Consider the following 24,339-nt stretch of genomic DNA (forward strand, 5'->3'; position numbering starts at 1 on the left):
AGCCTGGAGATATGTAGGGTCTTGCAATTTAGAACTTCAAAGTGAGGAAAGCAAACCCAGAGATACCTCACCTGCACTCTGCAGTTCTGTCTCAAGGTGAGGGCAGGAGTTCATCCATCTCAGAGACTCCTTGGCCCTCCCTGACTGCAGAATCCTGCAACAGCTAAGTGGCTTTCATGGCTGGCCTGAGTTATCAGTCTTAGAGGGCTGTGTCCTTCCTGCTTTTACCCCTATGAGATAAGATCCCACTATCATTATATCATTGATAATCCAATATTATCAGCTATCTAATTTTCCTTTCCTCTTCTGCACTCCCACCAGTGCAGCCCTGTCTGAACATTTTTCACCTGCATTGAACAGCACGAGAACAAATGAAGCGGTCTGGTTTTGTTCGTCCTTTTGTTCTCTATTTCCCTCAATGACAGTGTTAATAATGAGATACAGCAGCTATCTTTCCTCTGAAGAAAGGAAGTGGGAAACTAGAACTTAAGGATGAAGAAGCTTCAAAGGACTTAAGACATATGCCCAAAGTGGTTTGGTGTTGTGCTGCTGCCATACTGAAATGGTGCTGCTGCAGTTACACTTCTTTAGTAGTTCAAGGTGCTGTGTCAGTGTAAAAGTCAAGGACTTTTCCAGTGACTGTCCTTTATTTTCCTAGGCTGAACAGACAAACCAGTTCAGGAACCTGACCAGTGAATGCATCTGAACTTGATTTCTGCCAGCTGCCTGACAATTAGACACCAAAACCCAGATACACCTCACCTAATTTTAGGCATGTGTTTGATGTACCCAAGTTAGCCAGCTGATCTCCCAGGCTCCTTCCACAGTTATGAAGGGGGGAGGGGATGCAGTATGGGATCCCGGGTAGACTGAAGTACCGTGCTAAAGCAGTATATAGTTGTGTATAGTCAGGCAGGGTGAATATTCCTCCCCCTTCCCATGTGGCCAACCCAGTGGCTGTTATAAATTGTTATCATGATACTGACATCAAAAGATGCTGAAGGTCTTCTCCAGCAGCACTGACAGAAGCCTATTGTACAAAGAATTAAAAAAAACCCCAGCAGACAGCCCCCACACCCTGGACAACAAGCTTTGTATTCTTTCACAAGAACGAGATAGGATATGAGAATTTTCTCATGCATAAATTTGGTTGTCTGGTGCTTTGGGAAAGAATACCTCCCCGTGCGCTGACAGAAGCCAGCAGGCATTGGTTCTAAAATTGGCACAGTGGCTGGAGCACAACACAATTTAGAAGCTATCGTTAGAGACTCAGCGTGAATGCTGTGATTTTCCTTTAGGCTGATATCGTGCCCATTTTCCATGAAAGAAAAAAAAAAAAAAAAAGAAGGAAACTCTATTAAAAGCAGTTGCCCCTCCCAGCTATTTAGCCTATTTATGCTATCAGGTCTTTGGGATGTTGATTTTCTTTTAGTGTGCGTTTGTGTTGGACTCTGTGTAGTGGGCGAGTTCTTACAATATAAGTCAATTAATAACAGGTGACTGAAAGCATTTTTCCCTCAATGCAGCATTTCTTTCTCACTGTCCAACATTTTGGAACATGATAGATAGAGGGAGAAGTATTTTATAGGATTTGACTAAAGAAAAAACTCTATGTATTTGCAATCTGAAAGGAAGTTGTGGAAGGTTATAATTCAGCAACAAAAGGCTCTGGAAGGAAGCATGCCCTAGCAACTGTCTTTGTATAGAAAAATCAGTCGCTCGTTTATCTTACAGAAGTCAACTTTTGTAACACTGTTTGCATTGTGCCCTCTAATGACTGACACTGTGACGGGGCTGTCGAGCTAAGAAGGGAAACAGTGTGAAAGTGAACTGGGATGTAAAGACCCCATGACAAAATGAAAAATGGTATGAGAAGGCTTCGCCGCTTAAATGAGTCAAGAGCCGTGTGAATGCTTAAACGAGCGAGACATACTGGGAATTGTGTTTGTGTACTTAGCGATGCTCCAGAATGACCCTAGTGGGTACGCCGTACAGCTAAATGTAAATCGAGTTGAATGAAAAGGCAGGAAAAAATATCCTTTTTCCCTTGTCAGTGCGGGGGGGGGGTCACATTCTGCCTTCAGAAAGGTGCTGAGATGCTGGAGAAATCCCTGAGGCCAGGTACATCCTTTCCCCACTCCACCTTGGGTCCCAGCAGAGCTGCTGGGCTAGTTTCTCAGCCCTGGCTCTCAGCCACTTCATGGCACGATGAGGAATTTACAGAGCACCACAGTCTTGCAGCTAGCCCTCCTACAGCTCTTACAGGCATTAAATTTGCCCGGTGTAGATAGTCTGTTGACTGTTTTTCACCTGCCATCACTTCTCTTTTCCTTCTATTGCCCCTTCTTCTTGTCCTATCTTTCTCCTATTTTCAGCTGTCATGGTGTTTATAACCAAAAAAAAATTACAATGTGGGCTGCAAGAAAGGGCTTGTTGATATTCACCTTCTTTTGTTGTTTCCAACACATAAAAATCTTTTCTGACATGCTGGAATTACGCAGAAGAAAAAAGAGATTTTCTTCAATGGGTTAAAGCTAGAATGGAGATATTTTTTTAAAGCAGAGCTGTTTTGAGGGGGAATCATTATGCTATTGAAAGAGAATAAATACATCAGCCTGAGGCGAGGTTTTTGAAGCACTTAGGTCCAACTTTCATTAAATTTCTGGGAAAAAGGAATAGGGAAATAAAGGTATTAACTGAACAGTTGCACTGAGAAGTGAGTTATTTAAGAATCTGTTTCCCTCCACTCTCTCAGTTGAGACTGGCCGTTTTGCTGTTTAGCTTGCTCATTAGCAGGTCTGGTCCCCACTCTGCCTGGCTGAGAGGTGTCGGGGCCACCGTAGGACCTGGGGGGACCTTGGAGAGACAGGGTTTTCTCAGGGTGCAGCCCAGTTGAGTAGCACTGCTGTAAAGGCTTGGCACCACAGGAACTAGGAACCCTGCTGCCTTTTCCAGAGCTTGCTCCCGAAGACCACAGCCTGGGTGGCTGCATCCAATGCAGAAGCGGGGCCAGCCAGGCCATCCTGTGCCTCTGCAGGTGCTCTCCCAGATGTGAATTCCACTGGGATTACGAGTCCCCAGCCCCACAGCGAGCAAGGGTGCACAGGATTGCAAAGTGGGCATGGCAGGCTGGGCTGCTGAACGGCCATCCCAGCCCATGCCGAGGTGAGCAGGGAGGGTGCACGATCCCACAGTGGGATCTGGGCTTGGGAGGGAGCATCTGGTGAACACGTGAACATATCTGGTTGTGATAAACCCTGGAGGAAAGGAGACTGCAAAGCAGCACCCTTACAATAAGGACTGGGAACACATGGTTCCTTCTGACCCAGGCTGCAACAGCACCCACCGAGGCAGCTGGGGAGCCCGAACCTACAGACCTCTGTGCTGGTGCTGCTCTTGCCTTTACACAAAAGCCAGAATCGCACTATTCTGTTATATTTTAAGCTTTTCAGCCAGAGCATTTGTTTCCTGCCCCCTAGGTACATCATACCTTTACAAGCAATCAATACCAGGAGCATCATGCCCTGCTCTGCCTCAGGGTGTGTCTAAACACCAGCTAACTTGATTTGCACCGTCTCCAAATCTGGCTCTTTTGCAGTGGTCCTTGCCACAGCATATGAGAGCCCACAAGCCTGCTGTTGCTGCAGCGGTTTTTTAAGTTTATAAAACCTCTTTCTTTAGAATTCGATTATAGATTAATAAGTTGGTGCATAACTGTTCAGTGGTTTACTTATTAGTTCTGCGTGCCAAATTAATGGCTGCACATCAGGTTCTTGGGATACCCGTCCTCTTCTGGTTTATTTTCACCCACCTCCCCCTATTCTGGCAACGCTGCATGCTCTATTATACAGTACTTGGGCTGTCAGAAAATGCAGGCTCTTACGCCTTGGGACCATGAATGCTCCTCGGTGGGGAGTTTGGCCTCGCTCTCTGCTGGTGTCTTGGGATGCTTAATCCTTTGAGGGTTTCTTAGGTGCTGCCGAGTTTCGGAGTTGTATGTTATTAATGCTGAGCAGCCGCTGGCTGATTCATTGAGTCCCCACTGATTCTTTGTACAGCTTTGGCAAGGGGGGAGCTGAATTTGAGGGGTGAGGCTGCAGGCTGTGGGCACAGACAGGGAGAGAATCCATCCCTGCAGGAATCACAAGAGTCCCTGTGTCTAAGACATACCACTGTTTGCAAGTCTTCTCCTACATCCTTCTTGCTTTGGCATCGTGATTGCCAAGCACCAAGGGACCACCTGGTTTTGACCATGGCACCCTCTGGCTTGCTCAGGTCACCTTCCCCTCCTCATCATGCACGTCCCGGGTCTGGTGGGTCCCTGTACCCTAACAGCTGGGACAGTCCTGTGAGGAACAAGCCAAAGGATTTCTCTGGCCGCAGATGTGATTCAGGCTACTGCAACCTATTTAGCTCTAACCACTGGATGGCCAAAGGACTTGCAAGAAACCGCTACTAAAAATGGCATCAAATAGTTAGGGCTCCCTCAAAACCACCAGAAGATGACCACATGACCAATACATGTTTAACCAATTTCTGTTTCCATGCAGGTGGATGCTTTTAAATATGTGTGAACTAGCTCTGTAATGTTGGTTTATGTGTGGACTTTGCCTAAAAAGTATATGAGAGAGAGAAATTTTATTGAAGAGTGATAATTTAGGAAAGCGAGGCGTCTGAGGGTTTGAAGGACATTTTGTAGGTGGTAGCAAAAACAAAAATATGAAAACACGAAACACACTTTGAGAACTAAATATTCCCTCTGCAAATTTGTTTTGTTTCTTTTCTATATTTGCTTCTCATTCTTTTCAAACATTAGCACACATTTAAGAATATATCAATATGATAAGCCAGACAGACTGACTAGTATCTGTGGTGAGACCAGCTGATATCTGTGATGAGGCCAAATAGCACAGAAAGCGATGTTATCTTAGTATTTGTGCTTTAGCTTAGATGCTTGTGCATTCTGTCTGACTCCGTGTGTGTCTGTTCATTGCTTACACAGTCCGGTTGCTGTGCTGTATTTTGCTTATTCCTGCTTTGATGATCCAGGTATTTTAATAAGGCAGGAAAAGATCCCTTGAAAAGTTTCAGAAAGATTTTGCTATTTGCGTTGCTGCTGGTAAGTCTTTTAAGGACTTTCAAGGTCAGTTTTGAAGTTTTATCTGTACTGGTTACATCTGACCCCTGTGAGAGAGCAGCTGAAATCTATTCATTAAAAATAAATAAATCAGAAAGTCATCATTAGACAGGAGTGGGGGTGGGGAGGTGGTGTGCACCTACGTAACAAGCAGGAGCTGTTTACAACATGTTCAAGGTCCTCTTCTGCTTTGTTTACCATTCAGGTTTTTCACAGGAACCTATTCTGTGGCAGGTCTCAGCAGCAAGTCATACAGTTAGGAACAGCACACTTGTAAAACCACAAGTTAAACAGAGTGGAAGGCAGCTTTTTCCAGTAGCAGTTCAAGCCATGCCCCAGCTCCGGGTCGGATCACCAGGCACTCCGACTGCCCTGTCTTGCTCCCAATGCCTAAAGCAGCCGGTGGCAGGTGCAGCTCCCCAGCTCCGTTGGTTTTACGGCCAACCTGTGGCATGAACGCGGGGCCATGCTGGCGGGGCAGGCTGAGGTCTCCGGCTCGTTACCGAGCAGCAGGAAAAACTGAACTCATGCTCAGTTAATTGCCTTTCTCTATCCCTTTCCCCACGACTGGTGAAGAAATGGGCACCCAGGTGGTGAGGCACCGCTCAACTCGTCCTTCAGCAAGCGCAGGATGCCAGTCGTGCCTCAGCAGACATCTGGGGAGATTTGCAGATGACATGCTCTTAGTTAAACTGTATTTCAGAGCAAAACATCGAGCAGAGTAAAGCACAGGCAGCCACGAAAATAGCTATAGTAGGTAGCTGCCCACCACGCTCCACAGGAAAAGGCAGGGCCTTCAGCCTTGCCAGCAGAGCCGTGCTGCTTCAGAGCTTGATTTCATTGCATCGAGGGGCTGCCGGGCTGCTCTTGCCCTCTGGCTACGTCCTGTTTTCTTTGCATTTGCCAACAGTGTGAGTAATGCCAGTGGCTGACAGGGCAGCTGGCACGATGCGTGCTACGCTGGCTTTTCATCTCTCATTACCCCCTTACACTTGGCTGTCTAGCTGTTAAATTATCTACCTGTCATGAACATATCCGAGTATGGTTGCTTGTGGTCCTTGTGCTATCCTTGGTTCTTCCCTTGTTGGGCAAAAATTCTGCCTAGGATGAGTAGATATCTATGTTTCAGGGGTTTGAATTTCTTTTTTCTCATACTTATTTATGTTGGTAATGGCTGGGCACACAGAGCTGGGTGCTGAGGTTGTGGATGCTATTCCTGCAGTACTGCAAAGGTGTATTCATGTTTGGAAGGGAGAAAAAGAGATGTTTTACAGTGTTTCACAAGGATGCTTTGAATTGGGTTTTGTTAATCTCTCCTGGAAATTCATGATGCAGCTGGAAACTCTCTGCTAAAGATCCTTTTAGATCTCAAAAAAATAGAAAATATATGATTTTACAATACCTTGACGTGCAGATCCACAAATACTAATCTAATTGAAAGCATAACTGCAGAATATTTGCCTTTGACTGAACTAGACATCAAAGCAAACATCATGCTAGCCCTCTTTCCAGTCTATGTAATAGCGTCTAGCTGGCACGGTATCTTCTGCACATGGGCATTGCTTGTGCCCCTGAGACTCCTTGGCCTTTGCTGTGAGTGATCCTTGCTCTCTTTCCCCCATTAGGTCCATGGGAAATGCATGTGCAAGCACAACACAGCAGGGCCCCACTGCCAGCACTGCGCCCCGCTCTACAATGACCAGCCTTGGCAGCCTGCCGACGGCAAAACCGGAGCCCCCAAAGAGTGTCAGTGTAAGTAGCCAGCCGGGAACGGTGTCTCCAGACCCTCTGCTGGAGTGAAATGCTTCCTCTGTGTGTCTTTCTTCTGTGTTTCCAAGAGGCAGCAGATACTGGGGTGGTGGGCAGGTGCTTGAGAAGCAGCTCAGTGAGTGGAGAGACAATGCCGTGCTCCTGCCCAGTGCCCACTGCATGTTTGTATGGCAGAGACAGCCCTGTTTGCACAGCCACTCCCTTGGAAATCCTCACGAGACCATGTTGTCTGTTGGTTTGGCCTTTTTGTGGGACCCAAGCGCATCCCCTTGAGATATGGTCTTCTGCTGCGGACAGACTGCAGCCTGCCAGGATGCCTTGGAGGTGACAGGGGGCCAGCATTGTGCCCTCCACGGGCACCACTGACAGACATGTTTGCAGGAGGTATGGCCTTCTGCTGCTGGGCATGGGCTCTGCTCAGCCCCCGGGTGCTGGGGGCAGGAGGAGCCATGGGCTCTGGGAAGATTTGAGGATTACTTCTGTGGTGCTGGGGAGGGATGCTGGGAGAGAGTGCAGGCTGCAGTGGACTGCAGAGGTCATGGGGTGATCTGCTTCAGTAGCAACAGCAGTCTAGCCAAAAGGGCACTGAGGATTAACCACACCACCCCAGGAAGGTTTGCAGGCCTGCCGAGTGCTGTCCTGCTGTGGCTACGATGCTACCAATGCTTAAGGTAGCGTCAGCCTGCCTGTGTGGGCTGCAGTCACACTCACTGCAGTAGGGAATGACAGTGAATCCCTCTTTCCACCAGCAGCATTTGATGAGCACGGGTTGGAATAGATCTCACTTGGCCCCTGACTTCAGGCATGTGGGCATCCAGACTTCTTCCACTACCAGCGCAGGGAAAGGGGGACGCTCATCCTTTCTCACACACCTCCCCTCCACCTGCCTTTTCCCTTCATCAGATGCAAGGATCATCCTGACAGCACCCACATGGCAGATTATGTACAGGGCACTGATGATTTCTAAAGCAGGGAGAGAAGGATCCTGCCCCAGCAGGACCAGTGGATGTGGAAAGTCTCCCTGTGCCAGCCTGACAACATTGCTGTCCTTGTACTGGGAAACCCGTACTGGAAATAAAAGAGTTAAAGAAATGATTTTTTTCTTAAATGTCACCTCTAGAGGTTGGAAAGCATGGGTGAAAATGTGATGATGCTTCATGCATTTGAATGAATAACGGGTTCATAGGTCAGATCTCCCATTCCAAAACGTGGTTTGGGTTTTGTGTCTCTTTTCTGTAAATCAACATCTTTCACTGCCTTAATGAGTCTTTCTGTTCCCTTTGGCTTCGTCTCAGCGTGCAAGTGTAATGGGCATGCCGACACTTGTCATTTTGACATGGATGCATGGCTGGCATCGGGCAATCGCAGTGGCGGCGTCTGTGACAACTGTCAGCACAACACAGAAGGGCAGCACTGCCAGCGCTGCAAGCCGGGCTTCTACCGGGACCTCAGGAAGCCCTTCTCTGCCCCAGACGCCTGCAAACGTAAGTCAGCAAGCTTTTACTTAGCAAAGTGCTTCTTAAGTGGGAGGGTGTCAAAGGAAAGATGAGATCTTCCTGCCCTTCCTTGGATTAATCTTCTTGCTTCAGTGAAGGACAGGGAGCTCTTTGAATTCCCTTTTCGATGTGGTTTGCAAAAAGCAATGGTGTTGTTTGCAGGGTGAAAGCCTGCAGATGCTCTTGGCAAATCTGTCCTGAGGATCCCTATGGCCTGGGGGCAGGGGAAAAGACATGATTCATTGACTTTCTCCTGCTATTTTTGGAGAGCAAAAGCTGCATCATGTTTGCGTGTTCTCCTTGTTTGGTGATCGCCGCAATCTCAGAAGCAGGGTGCCTCAGCCAACAGGGGTGAAGCTGATAAATAGCATCGCCCACCAGTGCGTGTTTGCAGCAGCAGCAGCAGGTGGGTATGGAGGCAGAGACAGTAACAGGAGTTAAGTGATATTCCAGAAGGCTTGACACCGAGGAGGCCAGGCCGAAGGCAATGACTTGGCCATATGTGAAATTAAATATTTCCCAAGCAAAAGCAGCGATCCAAAAGCCACGCTCCCCAGGGACTACTGTGAGGATGGTGACTCACCGTGCGGGACTCCGGATCCCCAAACTGCTCTGAGCGCATTACACTGGTCAGCTAAATATAGGGTGCAGGCATGCTCTCTGCTCTGTGCCTACAGTCACCCACTGGCTTCACCAGATTTCTCCTCACTGACCCAAATCTGGAGGACAACCTTTATGGGTGGCAGAAAAAAATCTGACACCTTGCTTGTGTCATTTGAGGGGACACTGAGCACATCTCTCTCCTCCAAAGCAGAAGTACTTGCCTTTAAAGGAAGAGAAACCCTTCCAGGGTGGGGAGCTGCACCCCAGGCTGGGAGGGTGTGTACAAATTCACTTCCATCTGCAGGGTGGGGAATAGCCGTGTTCATCCCGCTCCCTCGCTGTGCATCATCCTCGTGAGACTCTCGGCAGCCCCGCCAGCCTGTCCTCCTCCTCTCCACCTTTCACTCTTTACAAGGAGGAGCAGCAACAGCTGAACTGCCTGTTTTACAACCTTAATTCTCTTTATGAAAACAGAACTGACTACAGTTCTGCATTACTTGTGTAAATAATTCTTTCACTGCTGTAATATGTACACAAATTTGTTTTCTTAAACAGTGAATTTAATGGCTTTTTAGAGTTCCTTTACCTGCTTGTGTACATCGAAGTCCCAAGCCTCCTCCTCTGAAACATCAGATACTTTCCCTCTGTAATTATTGCCAGAACTTAGGCAATAAGCTTTTGTTTTGGAATCTCATTAGTAAAGAAAACAGCTTTCAGTCTTGCCGTTAGACCCAAAGCAGGGGCTTAAGGGTTTTTTTCTAACTCATGGATTCAACCTCGCTTATTTAAAAAGAAAACAATTGGATTAATTGACTCCTGGTAGATAATGCAGGATAAAAGACTGAATTAAATTCTGTATGGTACCCTCAGGATCCAAAATGTGCTTTTACTGGGATTCTGCTACCTTCGCTAGGATTGTAATTCCTAGCACTTTCTACATGCAAGCTCCCATCAGGGAAGAGCATGCACTTTTCCAATTAAAGCCAAGTCAAGGTTTGGCACTGATTCGAGTGTGGTCCTCTGGACACCTAAAAATAACTCCCTTCACCTTAGAGGTGGTAGGGGTGGCTGCCATCTTCTGTGACATCTCATACAGCCCATTGAGGAGATGGAATTTCACAAGGGACCCGTATAGGTGCCAAAACGCCCAGTCCAAATCCTGTGGCTGTTTGGAGGGTCTGAGAGGAAGTCAAATGGCACCTCCTGGGCTGGCCAGCACGGAGCCTCCTTCCTTGCAAAAACAGACGGAAGCGGAGGTCTTGGGGCGTATCACTGCAAAACAGCCACAGCTCAAAGGGAAGGCTGCCAACAGTGTGCGTGTGCCTGTGTGCGAGTTAGACCAGCGCTAATGAAGTCAGGCATGACATGACGTCATTGGCTATATGTTAGCCAAATCCCAGGAGACTCGATTAAAAAGATTCTCCCAGCCCTTCTGGCAGGAGGAAGCTGTAGAGATGAGATGATTAATGGGGTTTTTTGATGACGTATGCCGGTGCTGGGTCCTCTCGTCTTTCTGCGTTCATCTCTAAATCGCTGGCCTGTGGCATTCCACTTTCCACATTTTTCCCCCCCAAAAATATGTCTGACATAAAGACTGTAAATGTGTTTCCGTTACTCTTTAATGCAACAATTCGGCCTCTTTGTGGACCACTATGTGTTCATGAAGAACTCTGGTATTTAAAGGCCAAAGGTAACATATATTTGACAAGAACTATAAGATAGCCTTGAGTACAGTGAAAAAAAGTCTACATTTATTTACCTTATGTAATAAGTACATCCACTTTGTTGATCTGGGTTTTTTTATTATTTATGAATTACAGAGCATGAAGTACTCAAGCATCTCAGGGAGACAACTTTCCCTGGCATAAACTGGGTTCCACAAAAATGGAGGGATTGTCTGAATGCTTTCCTTTCAGAGATCCTTTTGCTGCAAACACACAGATTATTTCTCTCTGAACTTTTCAAATCCTCACAAATGCTCTCCTCCCTGAGACCCGTTCACCATTTCTTTTCTGGTCTGCTGCTGCTGGGGCTGCTCCCTGCATCCAGGGACCCAGTATCTCACAGGGGAGCCCAGCAGCTTGCAGGGCTGTAGCAAATGACTAATGACTGTTAAATTAAATTATATAAGACCGATTACAGCCTATGCCTGGCACATTTCCAAGGACCATGCCATGGTCTGCAGTAACAAGGGACGTGCGTGGTGCCCTGATATTCTTTCTGGGAAGGCCATGGTGTTGCCTGCTTGCTTCTGGCTCAAGGCACCATTATTGCTCAACCATGGGGTAGCACTGAAAATTTGAAAATACCAAGGTCAAAGTAAACAAAGGAGTTGTTAAGCCATAATCTTTAAGGATACTTTAAAGATTCTTGTAGGCAAAGAGTGTATATAATATTTGCTTAGGAATAGGTGTGTTCTCGATAAAATGAGACATTCTGCTGTTTAAGACAGCAATCTGATGACTCTTTCCCCCCACCGTACCTGTCGGTCCTTTTCTTTACATCTCTCATGAATTTTTAAGCCTCAGCTACAGTATAATTGCAGACAATAAATCAGGTTTTATAATTGCTGAGTTTATTTTTGTTTTTCAACTGTAGGTTTTTGAGGGTAAATATTTGTCATTTCCAAAGGTTAGCTGGCAGCTGAAGAAACGACAACAGTATCACCAGTCCAGGGCAGGGAAATCCAGGTCCGCTGGAGTCCTGCTCACTGGGTTTCAATCCCAATCAGCACACGCAGTGCCGGGACAGGCAGCTGTTAATTCATATGTGCATGGAAGTCACGTGCAAAATATTGCTGTTTAGTACAGGGTGGTGCATTGGCATTTTAACAATGCTGAGTACAAATAGAAAAGAAAGCAAAAAGATCAAGCTTGTGGAAGGTTTCTCTTGGTCCCAGGCTAGTGGTGACCAGCCAGCCCTTCTTTCACTGGAGCTCCCTTGGCCATGGAAGCCCCCAGCCTCCTGGTGATGTGGCCATGGCACGTGAGACAGGCACTGTCCCGAAGCCTCGCACTGAGTCTTGCACTCTGTGCACGTGTATCCACCACAAAGTGCCATCCAACACGGTCTGTAGCTGCTTTATCTGCTGCTTGGCTGCTCCTCTCACCTTCCTGGAGGTGAGTCTCCTACTGCCTGTGCTACAGTGAGAAAAATGGAGTCTAAAACCAACACTCAGCACAGCAGCCCATGAGGGAGCAGTAGCTGCAGCTGCCAAATGTTGTATAATCAGTCTTGCAGTCCTTTTCTTCCTGCCATTGCCATAGTATGGAAGCACTTGGTCCTATTTTTGTGCATTTCTTTCAAAGTTGGTACAACTCTTGAGCTCTCTATAGAGTCTCATTTCTGTGCTCGGTGCATAGTGATGGGCTGCACTTTGTGTCTCTGCATTGCTCAGCACATTCCCACTGCAGCACATCACAAACATTTACCGTGTTGTGAGTTTGCCACTCAAAGCATCCAGATTAATGCCACTTAGTGTCATCGTGGGCCTCCACCCAAGATGCAAGACCAAAAAGCTTCAATTCGCTGGCCACTGATGGAAAGCAGGTCAGTGCCTTGGTAGCTCATAGGGGAGCAGCCAGGAAGGACGAGGTCCATGGAGGTGGGTGAGCAGCCCTCGTAGAAATGACCAACCTTCACAACACATCTCTTTGCAGCTTTTATTGAAAAGTATAGCCAAATACGTTCTCATTTTTAATTGCCATTTTAATTGCCTATGAGCTTCCTGCTGTATTTTTCATAACAGCCTTTGTAAATTTAATATTCTTACCTCACCATGGTGTTGCCACTGCCATTAAATTTTCCATTAGGAATAAAATTGTGCAAAAGCACTGTCTGACACATAACAAGCTCCAGCCCCAACCGGGTTGGGTGTAAAACTCAGCTGAAACCTGACCAAAACAGGACCAAATCTCTCTCCGAGCAGTGGGTTTAGCTCACTGACTGCAGGAGACTAGAAGAGCTTTAAGTGCTTGATATTTCCCCTGAAGGGGCTAAGGAATGCCAGAAATACCCACCACATCTAGTAGGAAAAGAGAGCGTTCGGCTACATGTGTCAGGTGTAAAACACTTCACAGACTTCAGGAGAAAGGTATGCAAGTCTCAGTGAGCGCTGTTGAAAACTATGCTATTAAAGGTACTGGAGTTCACTGCCTGCAGCTAGTTATGCAGTTGTGGAGAGGCTTTCTAATCTTTTAATTTTATATAATTATATTTGTTCAGGAATGGAAAGGGTGGGGAAAATTTGGGGATTACTTTGGCAAAGATTTTGGAATCGTAGTCGCCTCTAAGTTAACTGCCAATATTAATCTATCCTTTAATATTTTGAAATGACACTCCAGGTATGTCAAATCCCTGAAACCACAAAAATGTTGCCAGAGCAAAATTAAATATATGCAAGCAGGAATAAGTATTTTAAGAGAAAGAAAGGTTGTGTTGCATGCAGTGGCTTTTCTGCTTCATTGTCTTCACAGTTGTGAAATAAAAATATGCATGTTAGAATTTGGTGAAAATTTTCCCTCCAAACAACATTTTCTCAGGTCATCTAATTTTTATGTAAATGAGGTTTTAGATTGAAGTCTTTCAGCAGGGAATTTTTTGCCATAATGCACAAGGCTGACTGTAACACGTCCTGGTCAGCAAACCAAACCCTGAGGGAAGGAGAGCACGAGTCACCTGGCTACTGGTCCTGTGGGGCACCTCACTGCATGTTGACCAGGCCAAATGGTCAGAGGTTTGACTCACACTTTTGGTAACTATTTCTGATCTTCGAAAAGATTAACATCTGTGGGGGCGGGGGGGGGGGGGGGCGATTGTAGCCTTGCAACAGACACAACTTACATTTATGCAAAAGAAAAATCCTAAGAAGTAGGCAAGGAAAACTTCACACCACCTATTTTAGGGCGTCCTTTGTGATTTGTGAGAATGGCCATTTCTCCCAGTGTGTCCCAGTGCACTTCCAGTGCATCATTCTGCTGCAAGGGGCTCTGGAGGAGGAAAAAAGAGCAGCCAGCATTTCTGACATGCACTCTGCAATCCTGTGTCCTGGAGTATATGCAAAAGCATAGCTCTGAACTGTTGGTGTCCTCATTCTTGTTTCTTTAATGTTTTGAAATGATGAAAACAAATCAGACAGAGGTGGAGTGGTACTTTTTGCTCAGCCTCCACTTTAATTAAAAAGGCTGTTCTGAGGGGGTTTTTGCATCTGGGATGCAAGACAGTTGTTATTACTTTAGAAAGCAATTGTGCTCTGATTCGTTTTCGCAATGAAGCACCCACAGCTGCTTAAACATCATTGTGAGCCAGGCGTATCCCTGGGTACTTGGCTGGATTGGAGTTCAGGTGCTATAAGGAAAGTAATAAAGGCCTGTTTGGCAAAACATAACACAAAACCAGGGTAGGTTGACTAATTAAGATACCTCACAAAAAGTTATACAGTTTCTAAAAGGAGATTCTATCCAGATTTCTACAGGCAAGTGGAAAAAAAGACTCAGAAACATCATTGTCCCTAGGCAGAGAGGCAGTTTCACAGTCATCTCCCGCATCTTCATCCCGCAGAGCTTTTGCACTTACAGATGCCCTCTCCCCCCACGGTGTCCCCTGCAGCTTGCTCCTGTCACCCTCTGGGATCGGCCGCGCTCCCCCTGGGCCCCCGCACCTTCTGCGACCCCAGCACCGGTGACTGCCCCTGCAAGCCCGGCGTGGCGGGGCCCCGCTGCGACCACTGCCTCCCCGGCTACTGGGGCTTCGGTGCCTACGGCTGCCGCCCCTGCGACTGCGCCCGCAGCTGCGACCCCCGCACCGGCGACTGCCGCAGCAGCAGGTGAGTTGGAGCCACCCCCGCCCAGCCTCACCGTACCACCACGATCTTCATCCCAGGGAAAGAGGGAAGGCACTGCTCCGACCCTATTTATGCATGGCACACAGGCTGAGAAATGTCCACTATATAAAATATTTGGGGTTTGGTATGGGGAGGGACTGGGGATAGAGCGGGAGCCGAGGCTGTGGTTCACCTGGATGCCTGGCACACCACGGGAGGGCACCAGTGATGTTGGATCATTGTCTGTGAGTGCTGGTGGTAATGCATTGAGTGTTTTCCATAACCTTCAAGTTGCTTCCTCTCCGCAAGCAAAATATGGGCCTCAGGAACACCTGAGTGAGAGGAGACCAAAGGCTGAATATTGGTGCTGTTGCAACTCAGCTTCCATTGACTGTGTTGGATTTCAGAGTCAAACCCTGACTTTTAGAAGACAGCACATTTTAATAATACCCCACTCTCTGGATCTTATATGTTGCACTTTTTTACCACACTGGGGATATTTATAGCATTTAAATCCCTATAATGTATTTTAAACCCCACTCTGACAACACTCAGTCTCTTCACTTTCCAAAACTACCCCTTGACATCACCGAGACGTGCAGTCCCATTGCACCCAGAGGACAGGTTGGTAGTGGCCCTGCTTTCCACTGGCTCCAGGAGGAAGGCTGACTGTCTCCCTTTCACCCCGACAGCTCGGACATGACCTGGCACAATGAAGCACCTCCTTTCCAGGCAGTGCTTAACGAGACTGAGCCCGCCTGGGGCTGGGAGGACGAGCAGGGATTCTCGGCACTCCGGCACTCCGGTAGGATGGCGGCTTCACGTGTGTTTCCCTGCCCTATCCCTCCTGCCAGCAGCCAGCACAGATACAGTCTTCTGCACTGGCTTGTAATTATCACCCTGGCAGTTGCAGGAGGGGGTGGATGTTCCCCCATTAACATCCTGTGTGACCACCTCCTTCCCCTCCACAAGCCAGAGGAGCCTTACGGCTCCTCCCATCAGTGTGAGGACATGCAAGCCCTTTAGGCAGAGGCTCCACACCGAATGCCTGCACCCAGCATTTAGCTGTTGGTAAGGCAAGAGTTGCCTGCCTGAATTTGCAGTCTCAGCTCTGAATTTCAAGGCTGAACAGTCTCATGTTTTGCTTGGCCATCATGTTTTAAACATGCCTTTCTATTCACTAGAACTACTTACTACGTGTTGGACAAACCAGCAACATTATTTAGAGGGTGGGGTTTGCCACTTCACTGGCAGGTAATTAGGAAATTTCTCACTCAGAATTTATTTCTCTGATACCCACAACAATTTTGTCATCAATTGCAGCTTACACTGCAATTCGAGATGGCCTAGCATTTCAGCTACAGTTTCAGCTGGGGAAGTTATTTCTCTCCTTTTCCCCCCAGCCTGGAGGAGGTGGGTGTTGTGTGAGGTTGCTGTGAGGCAGGCTGGCCCTGCAGCACCGCATCAAGCCGTCCTTCCTTGCAATCGCTACATGCAAGCAGGCAAGCGCAATTTCCTCTGTTTTCAGAAAGCGGCATGATAAAATCTCAAAGATACAATAATTGAGTTAATTGAGGGGAAAGCTCCATCATTTGTCTGGGAGACTTCATTTTAAACGTAAATAAGTATATCATGTTATTCTTTGTTCTAAGATCACGGAAGTCATTAATCTGCCTTAACCTCTGCAACATTTCCTTTTAAAATTTTGTCTGGGACATTACGGTGTGGAAAATACCGCAGGGAAAGACATGCGTGTTATTTGCATGCCAAGACAAAACAAGGCCTTTGTTTCTCTTCAAATTGTAAACAAGGAATAATTGCCCTTGGACTAAGATTGTGTATTCAGCCTGGATCTGAAAATAGGGCTTTTTTTTGCACAGGGCTTGTGGACCATGTGGAAACCTGTGGCAGGTCCCAGGCTCTGTGCACAAATGCTCCTGTCTTTTCAGTACAGTCCACAGCTGTTTGCTTCCTTCTCTTTCCCCAGGTAAATGCGAATGTAAAGAGCAAGTTTTAGGGAACCCCAAGGTCTTCTGCGGGATGAAGTACACCTACGGTGAGTCGCGGGTGAGGTGGCAGTGACATAAAGACAGGTGCTGCGAGGCAGTGCAAAAGCATGAAGTGTGAGAGGTGCTTCTGTGTGCACTGCTCTGTCCCAGCAAACCCATGAGCTACTTAGTCTAAAGGCAGGTATTTGACCTTTCCAAAATGTATGGATATCATGGTGCCAAGCCAAGGTGGGTGAAGCATCTTGCTACCTTGTTACCCACCTCTCTTGCTACCAAAAATACTGTTATGCCAAACTCATGGGGAGGACAAGAGCTGAAAGTGTCCCTCAGAGGTTGTCTAGGTCCAAGACAGACTGTAAAGCACTGTTACCAAAAATGAATCACTGAAACTCTGTCTGTAGACCAGGTGCCTCAAGCACAGTCTAGAAATGACTAAATCTGAATTACACTGAGTGTAAGGAGGGGTGGTGATCACCACACAAGACACTATATAGAGGAAACAGCTCCAGCAGCCACTGGGAACTTCCCCCTGTCAAGGAAGTTTAGCTGTTACAGTGGGGTGATGTCTATTGGATTTAAATGAATGAGAGGAGGCACTTTTTTCCCCAAGACCTCTCTGGTATGTGCTAGTGAACCATCTCCTTCATACAGCAGCAGAGCAAGGAATGCTTTGTGTAGCACTCCCTTCCTTCACAGTCTTCCAGGGGTCTCTTGCACCTGTTTCATCTCACACTGAACTCGAAAATGTGCAGAGAGATAACCCATACCTCTGCAGGCTGCGGAGCAACCCATAAAGGGAAGTTCAAGGGGCCGCCAGATGTTGAAATATAGCCCTGGCTTAGCTTTATTAGGAAAAAATCTGATTCTGCTTTGCTTAGCTCCCTAGCCGCGATAGTGACCGTGTTTAATCTGTGAAAGATAAGAAATAAAAAAATGTCACGAAAACCCGAAGTTCATAAATCTTATCTAAAGTGCACTCAGACTTCTCACCCTTTCATCACTCAACATGCAAAGTTGTCAGCTAAACTGGAGAGAGACAGATGAATTACTGGGCTCATCATGAGCTTCAGGAGGCCACACTGTAGGAGGAGAGGTTTGCCTGAGCTTCCTAATGTGCAGTGCTGAATAAAGCAACACCATATGGTAATACCTACCAGTGCAGGCATCAGAATGGCCAGGGGGAGGCTCACACGTGAGACCTGAGCCCTGAACCTCCGCTATGCAGGGGCTCAGCAGGTGGGATACCATGTGGCAGGAGAGTGCCCGTGGTTATCTGCGAGCTCAATATACTCCGCAGTTTGCCTCGGTCCCCACCAACGTCTCAGTCTCTGGCGCCGCATTTGGATTTGGCAGTTTTGCAAGGCAGGAGGGCTGGCGGCAGGAGTGGTCACCAGGGTGGGATGGCACAGCTCCTCACATCCCTGCCAGCTGCCTGGCCTGCCCAGTCCAAGGCCAGCAAAGTGTCCAGGTCCATCCCTAAAACCAAGGCTTTCCACTTGATTTCCAAAAGCGCTAAGGAACCCGAAGTCTTTGCTGAGCCCTGGAGGAAAACGGCACCCTCACAAGTTTAGAAAATCAGGTCGTTTGATCTCTCCCGCTGCCCATGTGGCAGGTCCAGGGGCCACGGCCAAACCAACCGGCAGCATTCCTGCCCATGGGTGTGGGGACATACGCACTCCCCTAGCAGCTGCACTGATGCCAGGCTAAGTCCACTGTAACTAAGTAATTGTCCTCACTGCTTCACACAGACACCTGCCTTAGACCAAAAAAAGAGAGCACTGTAAATAGTTAATATATTCCTGGTTGTGAATTCATGTCTTCCCAGTGATCAAGACGAAGATCTTGTCAGCTCATGACAAAGGCTCCCATGCAGAAGTTAATGTGAAGATCAAGAAAGTCTTGAAATCTACAAAGCTGAAGATCCTCCGTGGCAAGAGGACCCTCTACCCTGAATCCTGGACTAACAGAGGCTGCACTTGTCCCATCCTCAATCCTGGTAGGTTTGACTCCTTGAGCAGTACATCCCCACCACATTTACACAGATTTCATTCCCACTCCTCCATCATTTCATGCCAATGAGCTGAGATTGTCACCCACTGTTGATTAAGAATTATTGGCTGTTACATCGTTTGGATTCCAGCAGGAATCTCCATCAAATTTGAATTTTGTAGAGAAAAACTTGGTTCAATCTGTAGACTTTCAAACATAGGATTCTCTTTATGAAGCATAATAACAGTCTTATAGCTTTACTAGTCTTGGTCTGTTCCCAAAGGGAGGGAGGTGCACACCACATCATGACTACACAACACAGCTTTTCAAAACTAATGCTGATTTGAACCCATAAAAACACCTTTAAATCCAATTTGAGTCATGATACTGTACTGTTCTACAAGTTCTAATCTAAACTCAAGAGGTCTTTTTGAAAGTAACACTAGTTTGCATCTACAAGATTTGGAACTTTTCTTTCATCTTTTCACTGAAATGGAGTATAACCCATGGTACAGACGAGGTACGAGCAGGGTTTTCTTCAATAGAGCAAAACTAAGCTCTGGCTGACACACCTTTCTTTACAACTCCACAATAAACCAACAGTTACCAACTAATTCAGATAAAGGGTTTTCTTTTTGTAAGGCGCACACATCTCTTGGAAATCACTGATCGAAACATCGACTTCAGTGTTGAGATGTCCCTTATGTGTGCAGCATTAGGAACTTCCTTTGGGCCGAAAGGGCTGTCTGTGAGGCTGGATCATGCAGAAAGGTTATTCATTGATGAGGTGTTTGCAGTCTTCTTTCATCTGCACCGGAGCGACTGTCTTTGGCTTTGAAGGCAAGCTGCTGTGATCGCACAGCTGTAGTCGGGAAGTCTTGTCAGGTGCAAGGGTCGGATGAATCAGCAGCGTTAGGCAGGACTTTGCTGTTTAAGTGCAGTAAGACTTTGGATATTGGTAAAACACCATAAATCTACAAATAAATAGATACAGATGTTTTCTTCTTCCATATACAAGCAAATGCAAGCAAGAAAACCCAGATGTGCCTGCCTTAATATGAACGTGGAGGAATGCTGTGGAAGCTGTTAGACACCAAGCATGCAGGCCCACACCCGACACCCACTAGCTTCAGAGGAGCTTCACTGATTTTTCCCAGCAGAGGAAAAGACAGCAGTAACCACAAAATCAGTGAAGATTGCTTGGACGCCAGCAGAAGGATGGAGGTGCAAGTGTCTTTAGGGACAATCCAGGTGTCTGACAGTGTTACTCCCTTGCAAAGCTTGGTATTGTCTTGATATGCAGCTACTGGAGTCCCATGAGTATAAATTACTCTCGGCTTTCATGTTAGAAAGAAGTTGTGAAGTTTGATCTCAATGGGAAGCTTGAAAACATCAACTGAATGCATCTTTAAGATTCAGTCATTTCAAAAGGGAAAAAAAAAGGATCCCAGATATTTTTTAAAACCTCATTATTTTCTTTATCTTCCACGTTCATTTCTGAATGGTTAGCAATACTGTATTAGCAGATTTAACTCTCTCTCAGAGTAAGAGCTGACCTCTGGATGAATAAATCAACAACAGCCAGATAAAAAGCCAAGCTGACATGAAACAATTTCCTGACGTATAGCTCTAATGGAAATCACATCTCCCAAAAAACATAGAGATCAAAGATAAAAATAAAAGAAAGAAAAACATATTTTTATTCTGTTTCACAGGGCTAAAGGGATACCAAAAGGAGGGTAGGCTTTTAAAGGCTCTAGCATGAAATAAAAACTCCAAGCATTTATCAAATCTCCATGAGCTGTTCTCAGCTGATAAATGTGCTTAACTTCCTACCAGGGGATATGCGCTACCCTTGCACATGTTCCCCTGCACACACAGCCACAGAGGCAGGTTGGACTTCTTGGGGAGCAATGTGCTGAAAGGTTTAAAGGTCTCAGCTGTTTGCAAGGGAACAGGAGCCCCTTCCCCTCCTCAGCTCTGCCAAGTACAGACACAAATAAGCACAGAGCTGCCTGACAGCGATGTGGGGCAAAATGCACAGCCTCAAGTCTTGGCTTGTGGCATCTCAGTCCTTTGATTCATTTTAATTTTACACTTCTGTAACGTCAGATTGAAAATCTAGAAAGCCTTGCTGAATCGCCAACTGCAGCAATATTTGCTTGCTCTCTGAGGGTGCCGTGCCACCTTTCTCTCTCAGGGCAGACAGATTTAGGAGCCCTTGAAAACTGACGTTTGTAACAGCATTATTGACACGGCCAAAATGAATGTCTTGCAAAGGCTGATACTGCCATACACATATCCTGTGTTGACTTGGCAGAAGAGAGAATGTGTGTGCCCAAAAAATCAGATTAAGTAGATAACAAATTGTATTGAATTAAAGAAAAACATGCTTGACCTTTAACTAGGGGCCACTCTCCCTTTATTCTGAACCACAAAACAAAAACCCAAGAAAACACAAGCAGACTTCCCGCTGAGGCCAGGGTGGAGCAGGATGACCGAGAGCACTGGGGGAGACCCATCTCCCCCAGGCTAGTTTGTACAGCCACATGGTGCTCCTCAGACCGGTGCAAGGAGAAGGGGGTACAGGGGGGTCTCATGTTTGCTGTACCCCACACGTGCTGCAGTGGGATGCTGGCCCTGGTTAGGAGCTCGTTCTGCCATGGGAGGGATTATCCTCCTTGTTATCCCCATTTACGGTGAATTTGTGGCCCATTTCTCAGCACAAGAAAGACATGGACCTGTTGGAGGAAGTCCAGAGGAGGGCCCCAAAGATGATCAGGGGTCTGGAGCACTTCTGCTATGAGGACAGACTGAGAGAGTTGGGTTTGTTCAGCCTGGAGAAGAGAAGGCTCCGGGGAGACCTTATTGCGGCCTTTCAATACTTAAAGGGGGCTTATAAGAAAGGTGGGAGCAATCTTTGTAGCAGGGCCTGCTGTGATAGAGCAAGGAGCAATGGTTTTAAAGTAAAAGAGGACAGATTTAGACTAGATGTACGGAAGAAATTTTTTACAATGAGGATAGTGAAACACTGGAACAGGTTGCCCAGAGACGTGGTAGAAGGCCCGTCCCTGGAAACTTTCAAGGTCCGGTTGGATGGGGCTCTGAGCAACCTGATCTAGTTGAAGGTGTCCCTGCTTGCTGCAGGGCATTGGACTAGATGACCTTTAAAGGTCCCTTCCAACCCAAACCGTTCTATGATTCTATGATTTAGGCTGTTGGGATCTGTGGCAGTGTTTCTTTAGGCTAATTCAAGCCAAAGGCTTCGCTCCATCCCCTGGCTTAGCAGTTATTGCCTAGCTCCAAGAGCTCTTTGACTTGTGCCCTGAAAGCCAAGCGCAGACTTGGATGCCTGGGGCGAGCCCTGCGGCAGGGCACTTCACAGCTGCGCTCCAGCCCTTCCTGGCAGCTTCTGGACACTGGGCGAGGCTTCACCAGACGCTGCTGTCATGTCTCTAAAGCATCTGGTGGAGGCAGAAATTAAGGCAGCTCTATTCAGTGTGACTGCCACCCCCTCAGGCTCTTCTGGGGTGCTCATGCCTCCAAATCTAGTATTGCCTCTCGTCAGGGTCCAGTGTGCCTTTGCGTACAAGGGAGCACTGGCCATTTTGAGGAAGACACCAGCACTGGGCCATCCTGCACTGTCATTACTAGTACGTGCTGAACTGACTGATTTCCAGACTCAGGTGTGTTCAGGGAGGGGTGAGGCAGGTGGCTGCCAAATGAAGGTAATAGCAGTTTGCAGACAAGGTATAAAAACTTGTAGTGCAGCCCCCAGAGTTCAGCTTCCATTTATGTTTAGATGCTAACAAAGTCAAAGTTTGTATACTGCATCTCACCAGCAGATGTGCCACAGATCCATAGATCTAGATAGAGGTATTGATATACAGATGTACGAAAGAATATGTGTAAAGATTTATTTGTATAAGTGTTTTTTTACATGGGACTAGATACCCAGGTTGAATTTGCAGCATGAATAGGCCTCTTAAGCATAGTACTGTGCAGTCTCTGACCACTTTGCTGGTTTGCAGGCTTGGAGTATCTCGTGGCAGGACATGAGGACATCCGAACGGGCAGACTCATTGTCAACATGAAGAGTTTTGTCCATCAGTGGAAGTCAGCTCTCGGAAGGAAAGTCCTGGAGATTTTGAAAAGAGACTGCAACTAGAGGTGTGCGACTGCCTAGGGCCTTTCTTTATGCACAAAATGCAACAGCCTTCACAGAGAGAAGACTTCTAGGATGAAAACTGGAATGTAAGAAAATAGTGCCAAAACGTGTAGCAAGGCATTCAGAGTTGTAGGCGCTGTCTAATTTAACCCTTCCTGGCCAATGTGCATTCACTCGCCTGTAGCTTCCTTGCCGGGGGCTCGCCTGAGCCCAGCTCATCGTTACGTTGAGGGAAACAAAAGGAAGGGTGGACACTTGTCTCACTCCAGTGTGATGTTGGAGCACCTCCTATGAAGCCACTGATCGCCCCAGACTAAATTGCCACCCTAGAGAGGGAAAGCGTGCCCGTGAGCTACAGCTGAGAAGCAAAACACCACTGTCAGTGCCACCAGTGCGGATCCTGAGTGACTTCCAGGGGCTCCCGGAGGATACTGTGGGGATGGCGATGGCCGCAGCGGTGGGCAGGCGCTGGCAGCAGCGTGGCAGTGATGACTGCTCTTTAGAAACACCCCTTCAGGTTAGGACATGGCACCCATCAAAGAGAATTGGGCGCCACTTGCTTTTAACCGCTGAAGGTTTCAGGGGCTAGATTCTCTGCTGGTGCTGGTGAGGACCAGCTCCGGCTGGAGCTGCCAGAATGAATCAAATCCCTCTGCCTTGGCACAAGCATGACGCAGAACAGAGGCCAGTTCTCCACCCACCACACGGCCACAGAGAAGAGCTATGTCCGGAGGGTGCAGCATGTCTGAGCTTTTCTCCTTGAAGTGTTAAAAAATGAACCTAGCCCTATTGTAAATATTTCATTACGTAAAGCACTTTACTACCTGCCACTTCACAGTGCAGGAAGTCTAATAATGTTGGGGAAAGAAGAGGTTGAAGATGGCACGTGAAAAAAAACTCCCTGAAACAGAAGCACTCCTGAAGTACCCCCAGTTGGACGGCATTAACGGTATAAAGGGAACGGCCAGCCTGGCACTGGCCACTCAGAGTATCTGAGGATGCAATCTGAAAGATAAAGTATTTGCACTGAAGTCCGAGCTTCAGACCAGTGCTTGGACCCCGTGGGCCGGACTCCAGCGAGACTTCACAAACAGTGTGAGTAGAAGAAGAGACTTTGAGACAAAAAATGCAATTGCCAGAGGAGAAAAACTCTGCCTGCAGGAAAAGGAGTGGATGCGGAGAACGGAAAGGGCTCGCATTCGCCTATCACAACCCAGCAATTCATGGTGGGCCTGGAGTTTATTTTATTTTTATGTTAGTATTTAAAACTGAACATTTTATTTGTTTTCTTCTGTGTTATTGTTTGCAATATATACAGCCATTATACTTCCTTATTAACACTAGTA

General features: G+C 47.0%; 1 protein-coding gene across 1 annotated transcript in view; it reads left to right on the forward strand.

Moving 5' to 3' along the window:
• NTN4 (netrin 4) overlaps positions 1–22,993 on the forward strand; it is a 47,403-nt gene extending 24,410 nt beyond the window's left edge. Inside the window, exons 4-10 of the mRNA XM_086470891.1 lie at positions 6,763–6,889; positions 8,203–8,391; positions 14,614–14,830; positions 15,520–15,632; positions 16,815–16,883; positions 18,662–18,832; positions 22,857–22,993. Of these exons, the coding sequence (XP_086327017.1) occupies positions 6,763–6,889; positions 8,203–8,391; positions 14,614–14,830; positions 15,520–15,632; positions 16,815–16,883; positions 18,662–18,832; positions 22,857–22,993 (1,023 nt within the window). The remainder of the gene's footprint in view (positions 1–6,762; positions 6,890–8,202; positions 8,392–14,613; positions 14,831–15,519; positions 15,633–16,814; positions 16,884–18,661; positions 18,833–22,856) is intronic.
• Positions 22,994–24,339: the final 1,346 nt, after the last annotated feature.

The sequence above is a fragment of the Leptosomus discolor genome, chromosome 1 (assembly GCF_034619465.1).
Source record: "Leptosomus discolor isolate bLepDis1 chromosome 1, bLepDis1.hap2, whole genome shotgun sequence".
Classification (NCBI taxonomy): domain Eukaryota; kingdom Metazoa; phylum Chordata; class Aves; order Leptosomiformes; family Leptosomidae; genus Leptosomus; species Leptosomus discolor.